General features: G+C 35.7%; 1 protein-coding gene across 1 annotated transcript in view; it reads left to right on the top strand.

Moving 5' to 3' along the window:
- The window catches only part of SCN7A (sodium voltage-gated channel alpha subunit 7), a 93,759-nt gene extending 87,610 nt beyond the window's left edge, over window positions 1–6,149 (top strand). The window contains exon 26 of the mRNA XM_032355842.1: window positions 6,131–6,149. Coding sequence (XP_032211733.1) covers window positions 6,131–6,133 — 3 coding nt within the window. The 3' untranslated portion in view covers window positions 6,134–6,149. The remainder of the gene's footprint in view (window positions 1–6,130) is intronic.
- The last annotated feature ends 9,548 nt before the right edge of the window (window positions 6,150–15,697 follow it).

Here is a 15,697-nt window from a genome sequence, read left to right as displayed (position 1 = left end):
AAAGTGTGGATGCTCACAAATACAATTCAAAGGTATGGCAGTTTGATGTTGAGGTGCTGAGTATAGCTCTAGAGAAGAAGCTTGGTGCAGCTACTCTTGCTGCCTGGATAACAGCTTATGGCAAAACAAACACTATTTTCACTTTTCCTTTAATTTTTTATTTCCTTTCTTCTTTTCATAAAAGTGAAAATCCTCTTTGGATTTCTTTTGGTTAGCAAGAACAGATACTCATGTAAAAGCAAACTGGTGCAACTCAAACTTTAGAAAAGCAAGGGATACCTGTATCCAGATTTATAAGAGGAAATTTACTATTACAGGAAATATTTCCCAGGATTACAGAGGCTGAGGTATGCGACAATATACCGTGTGCAAGCTGGAGAATCAGGAAAGTCAGTGGTATAATTCAATCCAGATCCTAAGGCCTGAGAACAAGGGGAGTCATGGTGTATCTCTTACAAGATGGAGGTCAAAGAATGTGGGGAGAGGCACTGGTGTAAGACTTGGAAGTAATCTTAAGACCCAGGAAAAAGGAACTCCAATGTCCAGTGCAAGAGAAGATGAATGTCCTAGCTCAAGGACAAAGAAAGAGAACTTACCCTTCCCTCCATCTTTTTGTTCCATTCAAGCCCCCAATGAGTTGGATGATGCTTGCCCACATTGGTGAGGGCAGTCTTCTTTTTTTTCATCCTTTTACTTTTAACAGACAGATTTCATTGGATTTGAAGCAAGTTTCTTGTAAGTAGTATATAGCTGGGTCACACTTTTTAATCCACTTTTATTGATGTATTTTGACCATTTACATTCAAGATAATTATTAATATGTTAGCTCTTAAGGTTTCTATTTATTATTTGTTTTCTATTTGTTTCTTCTGGTCTCATCTCTCTATTTCTGATTTCTCTGTTTCTCTTTTCTGGCCTTCCCGCACAAAACTGGAGCATGCTTTAGGATTCCATCTTGATTTATGTATAGTACTTTTAAGTATATCTTTGATAGTCATTCTGAGTCTTACTAATCTCAATCTATATATGAATTATACCATTCACTAGCATCAACATTTTACCACTTTGAGTGAAGTGTGGAAACCACATTATTTATATTTTTTTGTCTTCCTCATTTTTAAGAACCACTGTCATGGGAATCAGATGATGCTATACTTTTTTTAAAAGATTTATTTATCTAGAGAGAGAGAGTACGTGCATGAGTTGGGGGGACAGGCAGAGAGAGAAGGAGAGAATTTCAAGCAGACTCCATGCTGAGCATGAAGCCTGTCACAGGGCTTGATTTCATGACACTTAGATCACAATCTGAGCTGAAATCAAGAATCAAATGCTTAACTGACTGAGCCACCTAGGTACCTGTGGTGATATAATTTTTGTTCCAATCATCAAATATGGTTTTAAAACTCATGAGGAAGTGGGGCGCCTGGGTGGCTCAGTGGGTTAAAGCCTCTGCCTTCAGCTCAGGTCATGGTCCCAGGGTCCTGGGATTGAGCCCCACATCAGGCTCTCTGCTCAGTGGGGAGCCTGCTTCCTCCTCTCTCTCTGCCTGCCTCTCTGCCTACTTGTGATCTCTCTCTCTCTCTGTCAAATAAATAAATAAATTAATTAATTTTAAAAAAACATGAGGAAGTGAATGGTTTTTCAAACACACCCATGTTTCTGCTCTTTGCATTATTCCTTCGTCCTTCCTGATGCTCCAATACTCTTTCTTTTATCAGTTCCTTTCTGTTTGAAGAATTCTGTTTAGCCAATCTTTAAGAAGATATTCTATTTTTCTTTAATATTTTTATACTTGCGTGTTGAAATGATAACATTTTTGATACATTGGGCTAAATAAAATGTAATTACTAAACTTTAAAAAAGAATATGTGTGCTAGTAATAAATTCTTTTAGCTCTTTTTTTTTCTGAACATATTTTTATTTCTTTCATTCCTCAAGTAAGGATTCACAGAATACAGAATTTGTAGCTGACAGTTCTTTTACTTCAGCACTTGAAAAATATCGTACCACTTTCTTCTGGTTTCTATGACTTCAGATTTGAGATCCATTATCATTTGAATTGGTATTTCCTTGTGGGTAATACTCATTTCCCTCTAGTTGCTTTCAAGAATTTTTTTGTGTTTATTTTTCAAAAATTTTTACTGTGGTGTATCTTTGGCATGGATTTCTTTGTGTTTATCCTGCTCAGTATTTACTCAGCTTCTTGGAATTACAGGTTTGTGTCTTTTACCAAATTTAGGACATTTTCAGCCAATACGTCTTCAAACAAGTTTTCAGCCCCCCTCTTTTCTACTTTCCTTCTGGGCTTGTGTTGACATAAATGACTCTTCTGTTATTGTCTCATGGGTCCAGGAGGCTCTGTTCATTGTTTTCCCAATTGATTTTTTTTCCGTCTCTATTGTTCAGATTGGATGAATTCTGTTGTTCTATACTCAAGTTCACTGGTTTTCTCCTGTCATCTTCATTCTATTCTATTGAGCCGTCTCTTCAGTTTTTTATTTCTATTATTGTATTTTCCAATACAGTAACCCATTTGATTTTTTCTTTAGAGATTTTCTGTTTTTTTGTTTCAGGAGACTTTATAATTGATTGTTGAAACATTGTTAAAATGGATACCTTTAAGTATTTTTCAGATAAGTTTGACATCTGATTCATCTCAGTATTGTGTCAGCTAATTGTCTTTTTTCCTTCAAGGTGTGATTTTCTTAGTTGTTAGTATGTTGAATGATTTTTGTTTTTTTCATCATACTCAGGGAATTTGTCTACTATGGTGGGAAATACTAGATCCTATGTAAGTCTTTCATTTAGCAGGTAGTCACACTATTTAGGTTTAACTCCTAGGTCTTAATTTATTTTTGTGAGCTGTGATTCCCTGGTGGCTTAATTTTTCAGAAGCTTTGTGATCTTTTGATTACAAAGATGTGATCTTCTTATCTTCTTGGTTTATCTGGTGTGGCTTGGACTCCCACTGGTTTCTGTTGGTGCTGCCTAAGAGACTGGAGGAAATTTCCACAGGTCAGACAACCTGGTTTTTCTCGTTGGGGGTAGGGGAAAGAGGTGGATCCTCCTATTTACAGCTCATGAGAAAAAGAAGATCCCTGAAGCAGGCTGCTTATGGCTACATCCACCTTGCTGGGTCTACACATCCATCACAGTGTCTTTGGACAAGAAAGGAGAGTCTTGGGCAGATCTCTGGATCAGAGAGAGACTTTCTGGATCAAAAAGCCTTTCTGGATTAGGCCATGTGCTGCAGCTTGGTCTCTCTTTGCCAGTTCCATCCACTTGCTCCACCAGAAAAAGAGCATCTCAGGCCCAGCAGAAAAAGAAAGTTCTTCCTCAGTCACCGTCTTTTTCGTAGGGTCCTCAAGAAATTCTTGTCAGTAGTACAGGCTTGTCTAATGTTGCCAGAGAGACTCTCTTAAGCTTCAGGGGAAGAATAGGCCTACCTGAGACTACCTTCTATTTTTAGATCAAGGTCGGGGGTGGACTTCTGCTGTTGGATGTTGGGATGCAAGATGCTTTTCACTGCACTGTATCTCCAGTTGTGTGTGTTTGAGCCAGCTTGCTTTCCTTTTACCACCTTTAGGATCCTTTTTGGTTGTGTTTTGTGCCATTCCCGGTTGTTTTTAGCAGAAAAGAGCAGAGAAAATATGGTTTATGACATCTCATCTCAACCCAAAGTCTCATAATATATTTTTTAAAGGTTGGTTGAAACTGTTAAAGGAAAAGTAAGTTAATGTAGAATATTTCATTTTCCAATATATCACATAAATGAGACATCACTTTAATTGGACAATTATGTAAATATAATATTAGTGTAAATACTAAAAATGACTAAAATACTATGAAATTAGTACTAGATACTAAATATTTGAAGTAGTGCGAAATTATATTGCCACTTATCGAGGTGCTTAGAATTATCATTATTAACAAGCATTACTATTTAACACAAAGAATATTGGTAATACAAATTTAATTAAGCCATCAAAAATTATGATCAATTTTTTTTGCATGGATAAATCCTAACATAGAACAGTGGTTCTCAAAATGTGTTCCTCGGAGGTGTCTGTGTGGCTCAGTCCGTTAAGCATCTGACTCCTCATTTCTGTTCAGGTCATGACCTTGAGTTCATGAGATGGAGCTCATACTAGGTGTGGAACCTGCCTAAGATTCTCTCCCCCCCACCCCGCCCCCCCCACCTCTCCCACTCAAATAAATTAAAAAATATTTTAAAAAATTGATGTATCAGCTGTCCTGGATATCTCCCCTGTGTTCCACCAAAACCACTCTCCTTTCTTCTCCTTGCTCTGCTCTTAGAGACTCACTTACAACATCTGCTTCAATAAGTTCTCTTACCCTCTGACTTCCGGTTGTGTTTCGCCAATAAAAAGCACCAGAAAAAAAGTGCTTTCTCCTTCCTCGATTACTGTGTTTCATTTCTGTTCTTTGCCTGTGACCATACCTTCTGTGAAGGACCCTTTCTGACAGTTAATATGTATTCTTCAGAGATTTCTGGTAACTATGCTGCCTGCCCCATCCCCTTCACACCTAGAAGCAGAATTCCTTGATTTCTCCTTACACCTTACCCACACCTTCTATAAGCCCATTTGCTGAAGTCTCCACAAATTATTTCCTTGTACTATGACTTTCTTCCGTAATAAGAGCTTATCCTTGATCCATATACCAACTAAACTTTGGCCTTTTGTGGATTTTGAGACTTTAAAAGAACTCAAATCCTATCTCCTATAATAATTTCAGCCAGAGAAAGTTTGCATCTCATTTCTCTTCATGAAGCCAAAGCAAAACGAGAGAAGAGAGAGAGTGAGTGAGAATGGAGAGACGAAGGGAGGGAGGGAGAAAGAAAGAAAAAGAAAGAAGAACGAACGAAAGAAATGTTATTACTTGCTACAATACTTGTGTTTTATCATTATTTGTTTATGTTCAAGTATAATTAATATAGTTTTTTATTAGTTTCAGGAAAAGGGTAAAATAAGGGTAAAAAAAAGTTGAATTAATATCAAATATCTTAAAATATGCAAAATCTTTTTGTGTTAAAATTCTTACACTGATAAGAAAAATCTGTGTTCTGAGGTGGCTGACCAGTCCAGCAGGGGAAATCCCAGTCCCTGCCCCAGGGCCATTGCAGACTTTTCCCTAGCCCTACCGGCCACAGCCACAAGAGTGGCACAGGTACGGAAGTGAAAATGCATAAAATAGCACCTTTGTGTTCGGGTCTCAGACCTTGAGAGATTACTCTCTTCTGGGCCTGCTAGCATGAAATAAATCTCCGATCCTCCAAGGCCTACAAGTGCTGCTTGGTTTTTTGTTTTTGGTTTTTTTGTTTGTTTGTTTGTTTTTTTGGCTAGGATCCAGTCTGTGTTCCGTAACAATACCATAACCTGTCTTATCTATTGCCAAAAGCCAAGTTACAAGGTTTTGTGCTTAAATACAAAAACAAAATAAAATACAGGCTCTCTGGCCTCTAAAAATTATAATCTAGCCCAACAGACCATGAAAAAAGGGCATAAAATAATTAAAAGTAGTATATGCTACAACCCAAATTATTAGTAGGTAAAGGTACAACAGGTGCTAATGTGATGTGATCATGGGACTTGGTCTAGCCTTTGACCACACACTAATATCTGTCCATGATATAAACAAACAACACTTTCACTAGTTTCAGCCCAGTTCTTCCTTTCTTGCTTCAGGTCTCAATTATTTGAATCCCCTGCCCAGAAAATCAACTTTTTGCTGCCACAACCCAGCCTGAGCACTTGGAAATCCATCACCAAGGATACTGAGTCTTATTGTTCTCAAAGCTTCCAGTCTATCCAGCAGAAACAGAGATAGTGACCTCCCCGAAACAGAGATAGTGACCTCCTCTGCTCTCCTTGAGCAGACAGCTCAAGGCATGGCAATGAAAATTGTTCAATAAATTTATTCTAAGTATAAGCATTAGACGAGATAAAGGTTTCTTAAGTCACTGTTAAGAGGACTCTAAGTATGTAAAAAATAACTATTAGTCCCTCCAAATTTATTCTCCCTTTCTTCTATGGTAATAGCATTCTTAATTATTAGCTAAGCACAGCCTTCTGGAATAAATACTACATTTTACAACTTCTTTTTCCAGTGAAGGCTGACCACGTAACTGAATTCTCTTCTTTTATATTTCTTTCCACCGACTGGAACCTGGGTGAAGAGATGGGTCAACAGTAATGAAACAAGTAAGGCCAATAATCAATGAATGATAAACAACGAGATAGAAGCGCCTGGTTCAGATAATCATAAAGTAGTAGCAATTAGATCACATTTTGTTTCCTTTAACTAAAAAACAAACAAACAAAAAAGAACCTGTGCATCACACTGAAGTGATGTCCCAAGCTTCTTCCTTGCATTTCTAGGCAAAGGTCCAAATCTTAAAAAAAAAAAAAAAAAAAAAAAAAAAAAATTCATGTCATTATAGCAAGATCAGATTCTCTTGCATTTAGGCCTAGGAAAATTGTTAGACAGCGGTGCAGTCAAGAGAGGAGCCATCTAATACGAAATCCCATTATAATAGACTCTGTTAGCTGTATGGCTCTTATGGGTAGTAGTTTCCAACTCTGCATTGACTTTCACTTTTGCTCAGTACAGATTTCTCCCAAATCTTACACAACTGCTGAATTGGAAGGAAACTATTATAAATTCATAAAACAGTGCATGGTGAGGTAGGAGCACCTTTTTGATGACTGGGTATGTCATGCTTTTTCAACTTGTGAAAGAGCTATCTTTGCTTGCTAAATACATATTTTTGTTTAATTGCTCCATCAATCATGCTTATTAGTTCTGGTGAAGGAAAGTATCTGTTCTCTCAACCAACTGAAACTTCTTAAGATCAAGGTGAAGCCTGGGTGCATTTAGGTCAAGCAAGTCTTGGCAATAGTGTAACCAGTTTGATGAAATAGACGTGTTGATTTATTTTCTTTCATAGCACAGACAGTTACTAAGAGTTATCTCTAAATGTCTGCTTTCTCCTGGACCTTAAATTATTAAATATATTGCTATGTCCTCACATTGCTTTTTGCAGAAGACACCACATTCTTCTGTTGGACACCAAGATTCTCTACTGCACCATAACCCAAGCCAAACCAGCCATAGTTTGCTGGGGATCTCTGCTGCTACAGCATTTGAGACCCACAGGAAAGTTCTCATGAATAATGTGCAGTTATAAACAGGTGACCGTATCAAGATGTCTTCACTTAATGCTATTTCCAAACACACTCTGAGGAAAGTAATTGGATACCTTCAGTAGCAATTGATCTGTACAGGAAGAAACTGATTAAAAGCTTTGCAAGGCATCGATTGCATGTGCATTAGCTTGCATTGGCTTGCATTTATTTTCTACTGAAAACCCACGTAAATTGCAACAATAACCAGAATCATAATGCTAAAGAGAAATATAAAATATTTTAAAGCCACAAATATGAAAATCCAGGCCATTCTTCCACTGCAGAGTAGATAAGAGGCAAAAGCAGCTTAACAGGAGGCCGCCTATAATTAGGTTAAGTGCTTGTGAGGCAGTGTCAAGTGTTGATGTGCTACCAAAGGAACAGCTTATAAAGTATGAATCCACTCTCCATTTTCTTACCACCAGCAACAAGAAATGTCAGCAGGCTCCAAGCACCTTCCTGGAACAGCCACCATTAATCTCCAATATGATCATGTCACCTTTTAGTTATTTTAGATGAAAAAAAAAGTGGTGGCCTTTTCCCCACCCCCAATCACAGACTAGGTGTTAAACTTACAGGATAGCAGTTGGGGGGCTATCCTCCAAACTGTTAGTTTGGAGGAAACTGATAGTTTCCTCCATCAGAACTATCAACACAATAGGCTGAAGTTCATTGCTGCTGTTATGGGCGGGGAGCGGGTAGATGGTCCCCACAGCCAAGTTATATATGACAGATATAAGCCTCTTGACTTAAACAACTCTTCTTTAACAAGAAGATTGAAATGTGGTACACATTCCTACCTGGATGACGAATTATTATGATCATAAGCATTTATGTTTGTAAGACAGCATTGTAACGATTTTTGTATGACTTGTTTCATTTTATATCGTTTTAGCTCACTGGCTATGATGTTAGCCATAAGTCCTTTAAAATATTAACTAGATCTGAGTAACTTCTTTCTGAGATTATAAAGCAGAGTCATTTATTTAGGTCCTCTGGAGATTCTATGCCGATCGTCTATAGGAAGCTTTATTTACATTATTCCTCTTTTATGGCTATGTTCTCCCTATCTTAATTATTCCTGCTTATCTTTGTTGGTTTAATGCATGAAAATTAAATATGTTAATGTGGAAGAGAAAAAATATCACATTTCACGCTGTTATTAGTGTGAGGTGCTAACACTGGGGAAGAGGGATTTACTTAAGGTTATTTAAAGTCAGGATCTTATGCTTCCATTTATGAAAGATTAACTGCTGTGGGAATTGTCATCTCACTGTAAACCACAAGAAAACTTGACAAAATGTGTGAAAGAAATATTTTTAGACAGCAAGCAATAGGCAGCGCAGGATGAAATCTGACAGAAGGGGTCCTGAGACAATTAAGCTCCAGGATCCCTGCCCTATATTAAAGCCTGCTTCAGACCTGATTTAAATACAATTCAATACCAAGCCTCAAATTTCTAAGCTAGTTTGAAAGTAATTTGGACGTGTGCCATATTTTAAGGAATAGAATAAGATGCTGCACTCGCTAATGTAAAATTCACAATTTTCAGCATCTAATCAAAACTGTCAGACAAGGAAAGAGGCAGAAAAATTTGACTCTTATGCAGAAATAAGAAACAGACTCATTTATGATATAAATTATGAAATAAGCAGATTATAATATTAAATAGTTGTTCTAAATAGTATAACTGTGGGCAAAAATGTAAAAGAACACATGAGTTAATAAAGAAAAAAATTGAAAATACAAAAGGAATTCAAATGGAGGTCAAATGCTAGAGATTAAAATAAAATCGGAAATGAAGAAAAACTGGATGAGTTTAACTGCAGATTAGAAACTGCAGAACAGGGGTGCCTGGGTGGCTCAATGGGTTAAGCCTCTGCCTTTGGCCCAGGTCATGATCTCAGAGTCCTGGGATTGAGCCCCACATCGGGCTCTCTGCTCAGTGGGGAGCCTGCTTCTCCCCCTCTCTCTCTCTGCCTGTCTGACTACTTGTGATCTCTCTCTCTGTCAAATAAATAATATCTTTAAAAAAATTAAAACAAAACCACATAACAGATCTGTGAACTTGAATATGTAGGAATAAAAACTATCCAAATTTATCAAAGAGAGAAAAAGAAAAAACACACACCAAAAAAACTAGAGCCTCAGTGACCTGTGGGTCAATGTCTACCAATTTTATATATGTGTAATCTTTCCAAAATTAAGATACTTTTTTTTTAAAGGTTTTATTTATTTATTTGACTTGGGGCACCTGGGTGGCTCAGTGGGTTAAAGCCTCTGCCTTCAGCTCAGGTCATGATCCCAGTGTCCTGGGATTCAGCCCCACATCGGGCTCTCTGCTCCGCGGAGAGCCTGCTTCCTCCTCTCTCTTCCTGCCTGCCTCTCTGCCTCCTTGTGATCTATCTGTCAAATGAATAAATAAAATCTTAAAACAAAACAAAAAAAAAAGCAAAAAAAGAAGAAAATGTATCACAGTAGTGCTACAATATATAAGAATGGTCAGGGGCGCCTGGGAGGCTTAGTGGGTAAAGCCTCTGCCTTGGGCTCAGGTCATGATCTCAGGGTCGTGATCTCAGGGTCATTATCTCAGGGTCGTGATCTCAGGGTCGTGGAATTGAGCCCCATATCAGGCTCTCTGCTCGGCAGGGAGACTGCTTCCCCCTCTTTCTCTGCCTGCCTCTTTGCCTACTTGTGATCTCTCTCTCTGTCAAATTAATAAATAAAATCTTTTAATAAGAAAAAAGAAATGTCAAAGGAAGTTCTTTGAGTAAAAGGTAAATGGCATCAAATTGAAATGTGGATTTAAACCATGGAATAAAGAACACTAGAGATTGTAAATGTGGATAAATATAAAATACCCATTTTCTCATTTAAATATCTTCTTAAAAACTGACTATATAACACAATGATAATAGCAATGTATATTGTTTTTAATGCATTTATATATTATATGAAAAATTCATAAGACTATAACATAAAGGGAAAGATTGAATAAATGGAAGTATATGAAATAAAGTTCTGAGCAGTGCTTGTGAAGTGGTGTAGTATTTGATGTTAGACTGGTAAGTTAAAGAAACACATTCTAAATTATAGAATAACCATTAAAAATATAAAACATTTATCAATGGACACATAGGTTGCCTCTATGTTTTGGCTATTATAAATAATGCAGTAAATATAAGGATGCAAGTATCTTTCCAAATTCATTTTTTGTTGATCTATTTGTTTTCTTTTTTTTTAAAGATTTTTATTTATTTATTTGACAGATCACAAGCAGGCAGAGAGGCAGGCAGAGAGAGGGGAGGAAGCTGGCTCCCCACTGAGCAAAGAGCCCCATGCGGGGCTCGATCCCAGGACCCTGGGAGCATGACCTGAACCGAAAGCAGAAGCTTTAACCCACTGAGCACCCAGGTGCCCCCATAATCTATTTGTTTTCTTCAGGAAAATACTATGAAGTACAATTCCCGGACCATAGGGTAGTTGTATTTTTAATTATTTGAGGAACCTCCATACGGTTTTCCAACATGGCAGCACTAATTTACATTCCCACCAACAAGATATACAGTGGAATATTACTTGGTCATAAACAATGGGTAGACCTAGGGGGTATTATGCTGAGTAAAATAAACAGACATAGACAAATAACATATGATTTCACTTATATGTTGAAGCTAAAAAAAACAAAGCAAACAAACAAAGCAAAACAAAACAGAAAGAGACTCTTAAATACAGAGAACAAACTGGTGGTGGCCAGAAGGGAGAGGGATGGATAGATGAGCAAAATAGGTGACGGGGATCAAGTGATACAAACTTCTAGTTATAATATAAATTAAGTCACATGTATGTAAAGTGTAGAATAGGGAATTAGTTAACAATATTGTAGTAATTCTGTATGGTGACAGATGGTAACCACATTTATCATGGTGAGCATTTTGTAATGGATATTAATGTTGAATCACTACATGATACACCTGGAATTAATATAATATTGTATTTAACTATATTACAGTTAAAAATATTTATATATCTCTCACACAAATATAAACACATAAATGCATATTATATATGTATATATGTATATATATTCTCATATCTGTGTGTGTGTGTGTATATGTGTGTGTATATATATATATATCTCTCTCTCACAAAGAGAAGGCTAATAAGCTAATATAGGGGAGATAATGGCATCTTAAAAAGTAGTAAAATAGGGGCACCTGGGTGGCTCAGTCAGTTGAACATCTGATTCTTGGTTTCAGCTAAGGTCATGGTCTTGGGGGTCCTGTGATCCAGCCTGTGTCTCAACAGCCCGTGTCTCAAGGTCCATGCTCAGCAGGGAGTCTGTTTCCCTCTCTCTCTGCTCCCTGCCCCCACCACTCGCACACTCTCTTGCTCTAAAATAAATATATAAATCTTTAAAAAAGTAGAAAAATAATATTTAAAGAGGAAGAAAACTTAAAAAAACAAAAAAAGAACAGATAAGACAAATAGAAAACAAATAGTAAGATAGTAAGATGATAAATTTCAGTTCAACTGTATCAGTAATTATGTAAATTATAAATAGTCTCAATACCCTAATTAAATGACAAAGATGTCAAATAGGGTTTATTAAATGGGGTACTGGATGTGGTGGATAAGCAATGAATCTTGGAACACTAAAAAAAATTTAAATGAAAAAAAAAGAAGAAAAATACCAAACCTTCTTTAAATGGGAAGACACAAATTGATCAAAGACAAAGATGAGATAAAATATACCAAACCAACCCTGACCCAAAGAACATTGGATTGCCTGTATTTAAATAAAAAATAAGTTTAAGAGAGATGTTATCAGAGATAAAGTTGTATGTTTTCTAATAATAAGTCAAATTGTCAAAAAGAAGTATCAATCATAAATGTGTATGCATACAATAGCAGAATTTCAAAATATGTAAAACAAAAGTAATGAAACCAAAAGGAAAAATAAGCAATCCACAAGTATACTCAGATTCTTACTCTTTTCTTTCAGCAATTGATAGAACAAGTAGAGAGAATCAGAAATCATGTAGAAGGTGTGAACAACCAACCTGACTTTATTGATATATACATATATTTTTAAGGTTGTATTTGTTTATTTGACAGACCGAGATCACAAGTAGGCAGAGAGGCAGGCAGAGAGAGAGGAAGGGAAGCAGGCTCCCTGCTGAGCAGAGAGCCCGACTCGGGGCTCGATCCCAGGATCCTGAGATCATGACCTGAGCCGAAGGCAAAGGCTTTAACCCACTGAGCCACCCAGGCGCCCCACTTTATTGACATTTTAGAACTCTGCCAACAATAGCATAATACACATTCTTTTTAAGTACAAATGAATTATGGGCTCAGACACAATAAGATGAGACATAAAACACATTTCAACAAATTTGAAAGGACTGAAGTTGTAAAATTATGTTCTCTGACCCGAGCAATATTAAACTTGAAAGTCAATAAATGAAAGGTATATGGAAAATCCTCTAAGTTTTTTAAAAAATTGAAAGTCATACCTAAATAACCCGTAGGTCAAAGAAGAAATCAAAAGGGAAAGATAAGGTAAACTTATCTTTATTTACAGACAAAAACACTGTGTACATAGAAAGCACCACAGACTTTTTAAAATAAAAATTGTAAAAACTATTACTCAGACTTTAGAAAGATAAAAAGTCATTAAACAAAATTAAAGAATGTTTATAATATAAATTAATTACTGAGATATTGATGTTAAATATCAATAACTAATACTATATATAAGATTATAAAAATATAAAGTATTTAAGAATAAATTTAACAAACTATGAGCAAAATCTGTACTCTGAATATTGTAAAACATTACTGAGAATGGAAAAAATAATCTGTTAATGCATTGGAAAATTTAATATTTTTAAGATGTCAATTTTCCTCAATCTGTAGAGTCAACACAATCTCAATCATCATCACAGTAAAAATCATCAGGTCAATTATCAAATTTATTTAGAAATGCAAAGATCATAGAAAAATCAAAACAACTTTGAAAAAGAATACAAAATTTGATGAGCTACAACACCTGATTTGAAAAACTACTATATCAGATACTATAGTATTAAGGTAAGAATAGTATACACATATCTTTGGAACAGCATAAAGCCCAGAAATTAATTTACAACTAACCAATGATTGATTTTCAACAAAGTTACCAGGGTATCAAAATGGAGAGAGAAAATGTTTTCAACAACTGAACTAGAGCAATAGGATAGCACATTCAAATAAAGATTAATTAATTAATTATTGGCTATACTTCCTACCATTTAAACAAAAATTACCTTGAAATAACGTTAAATCTACACAGAAGGGCTAAAACTGTTAAAATTCTACAGGAAAAGTTACGATATAACCATTCTAATATTCGGTAAATGAAAGATTTCTTAAACAAGTGTAAAAATACAAGACTATTACAGAAAAAAATGTATTATGAGGGCTGCATAAAATTTAAAACCATTTGCTCACTGAAAACACTGTAAAGAAATTATAAGTCCACTATAGTCTGGGAAAAATATTTTAATACATACACCTGACAAGGAAATTTTATTCATAATGTATAAAGAACTCTTACATATCAATATGAAGAAAATGAACAACTGGATTAAAGATGGCAAAAAACGTGGATATACATCTTCACAAGAGGAAGAGGTAAGTGACACATAGAAGATACAAGTAACAAATAAGCCCAACATAGTTAGGCATAAGAAAATGCAAATAAAAACCCCAATGAGACACCAGTGTGTACCCACTAGAATGGATAAAATTTTAAAATGACAATGGCAGGTGCTGGTGCTCTGTCATATATTACAGGTGAGAATACAAAATGATGCAAGCACTTTGGGACTTCTTAAAGACTCCTTCTTAAAGCACAGATAGATTTATTACCCAGAAAAACCACTCCTGGGTATGTATCAAAGAGAAATGAACACAAATGTCCATATAAAATCTTTATTGGGTATCCATAGTGGGTATCTTCATAATAATCTCAAACTAGAAAAATGTAAATGTAAATTGATTGGTGAATGGATAAACTGTGATATATCCACACAGGTAATGTTATTCAGAAAAAAAAGAGAAATGAACTACTGATAACCACATTGTAAATGAATCTCAAAAGGATTGTGCTAAATGAAAAAAAGAAGATATAAAGTATTACATATTCTATGATTCCATTTAAAACAAATTCTAGAAAAGGCAAAAACTACAGTAATAGAAAGCACATCAGTGGTTGCCTGGGCCTGAGTCTGGGGTGAAGGGACCAAAGACAAGCTTTTGGGTGATGGAAATATTCAGTTCAGTATCTTGCAGTTGTGGTCACACAACTAACTACACACTTGGCAAAACTCATTGAATGGTACATATAAGATAGAGAATTGGATATAAACTATATATCAATAAACTTGATTTGAAAAATGTGTAATTTGTTATGCTAAAATATATAGACCTGCATGTATGCAAAGAAAAATCTGGAAAAAGAGACTTTAAGGCATTAATTATGGTAATTTCCAGGTAGCCTATTTTTCTGGCAAGAAGTTAGAGATAATGAATAAAATATTTTCTTAGGAAAATGTACGCATGGATAAGAAAATGCTATCAACATTTAAGAGTAACTATCATAGGGCACCTCGGTGGCTCAGTTGGTTAAGCAACTGTCTTTAGCTCAGGTCAGGGTCCCAGACTCCCGGGATCGAGTCCCGCATTGGGCTCCCAGCTCCACAGGAAGTCTGCTTCTCCCTTTGACCTTCTCGCTTCTCATGTTTTCTCTCACTGTCTCTCTCTCAAATAAATAAATAAAACCTTAAAAAAAAAAAAGAATAACTATCATAAGAAATTAAAGGAAACAAAAGATATCAATATAGGAGACAGGAAGAGAATAAAAAGAAGAAAATCAAGAGTAAAATACACAAGGAAAAAAATATGCCAGGAATAAATTCAAATACAAAAATAATCACAGTAAATAAAATAGATGCACCTATTAGAATAGTTTTCCATACAGTATGGGAAGGGGGAGAAGGGATGACTTTGCAGTGGAGAGTATGACAAGCACTACCTCGGTCAGATAATAGTCAAGGTCAACAGTCATTAATCATGCTGATAGTATATAGCCCTGATATGATGTGACAAAAAGGTACTTCATCTCTGTGATTTTCCTCCAAAAATTCTATAACCACATTCTAATCATGGGGAAAAGATCAGACAAATTCCAAAAGAGTAGCATACTGCAGAATCTCTGATTAGTACTCTAAAATGTTCAAGGTCATTCAAAACAAGGAAATCCTGAAAAACTGTCATAGTCAAGAGGAGCCTAAGGAAACAAGACAAGGAAATGTGTGCTACCCTATATGGGATTTTGGAACAGAAACAGAACATTAGGTAAAAATTAAGGAAATCTGAATAAACTATGGGTTTAGTTAATATTTATCTATTAATATTAGCTCATTTTAATTGTAACAAATATACCA

The sequence above is a fragment of the Mustela erminea genome, chromosome 8 (assembly GCF_009829155.1).
Source record: "Mustela erminea isolate mMusErm1 chromosome 8, mMusErm1.Pri, whole genome shotgun sequence".
Taxonomy (NCBI): Eukaryota; Metazoa; Chordata; class Mammalia; order Carnivora; family Mustelidae; genus Mustela; species Mustela erminea.
Note: the sequence above shows the minus strand (reverse complement) of the source record. Positions and strands in the feature narration are given on the sequence as shown.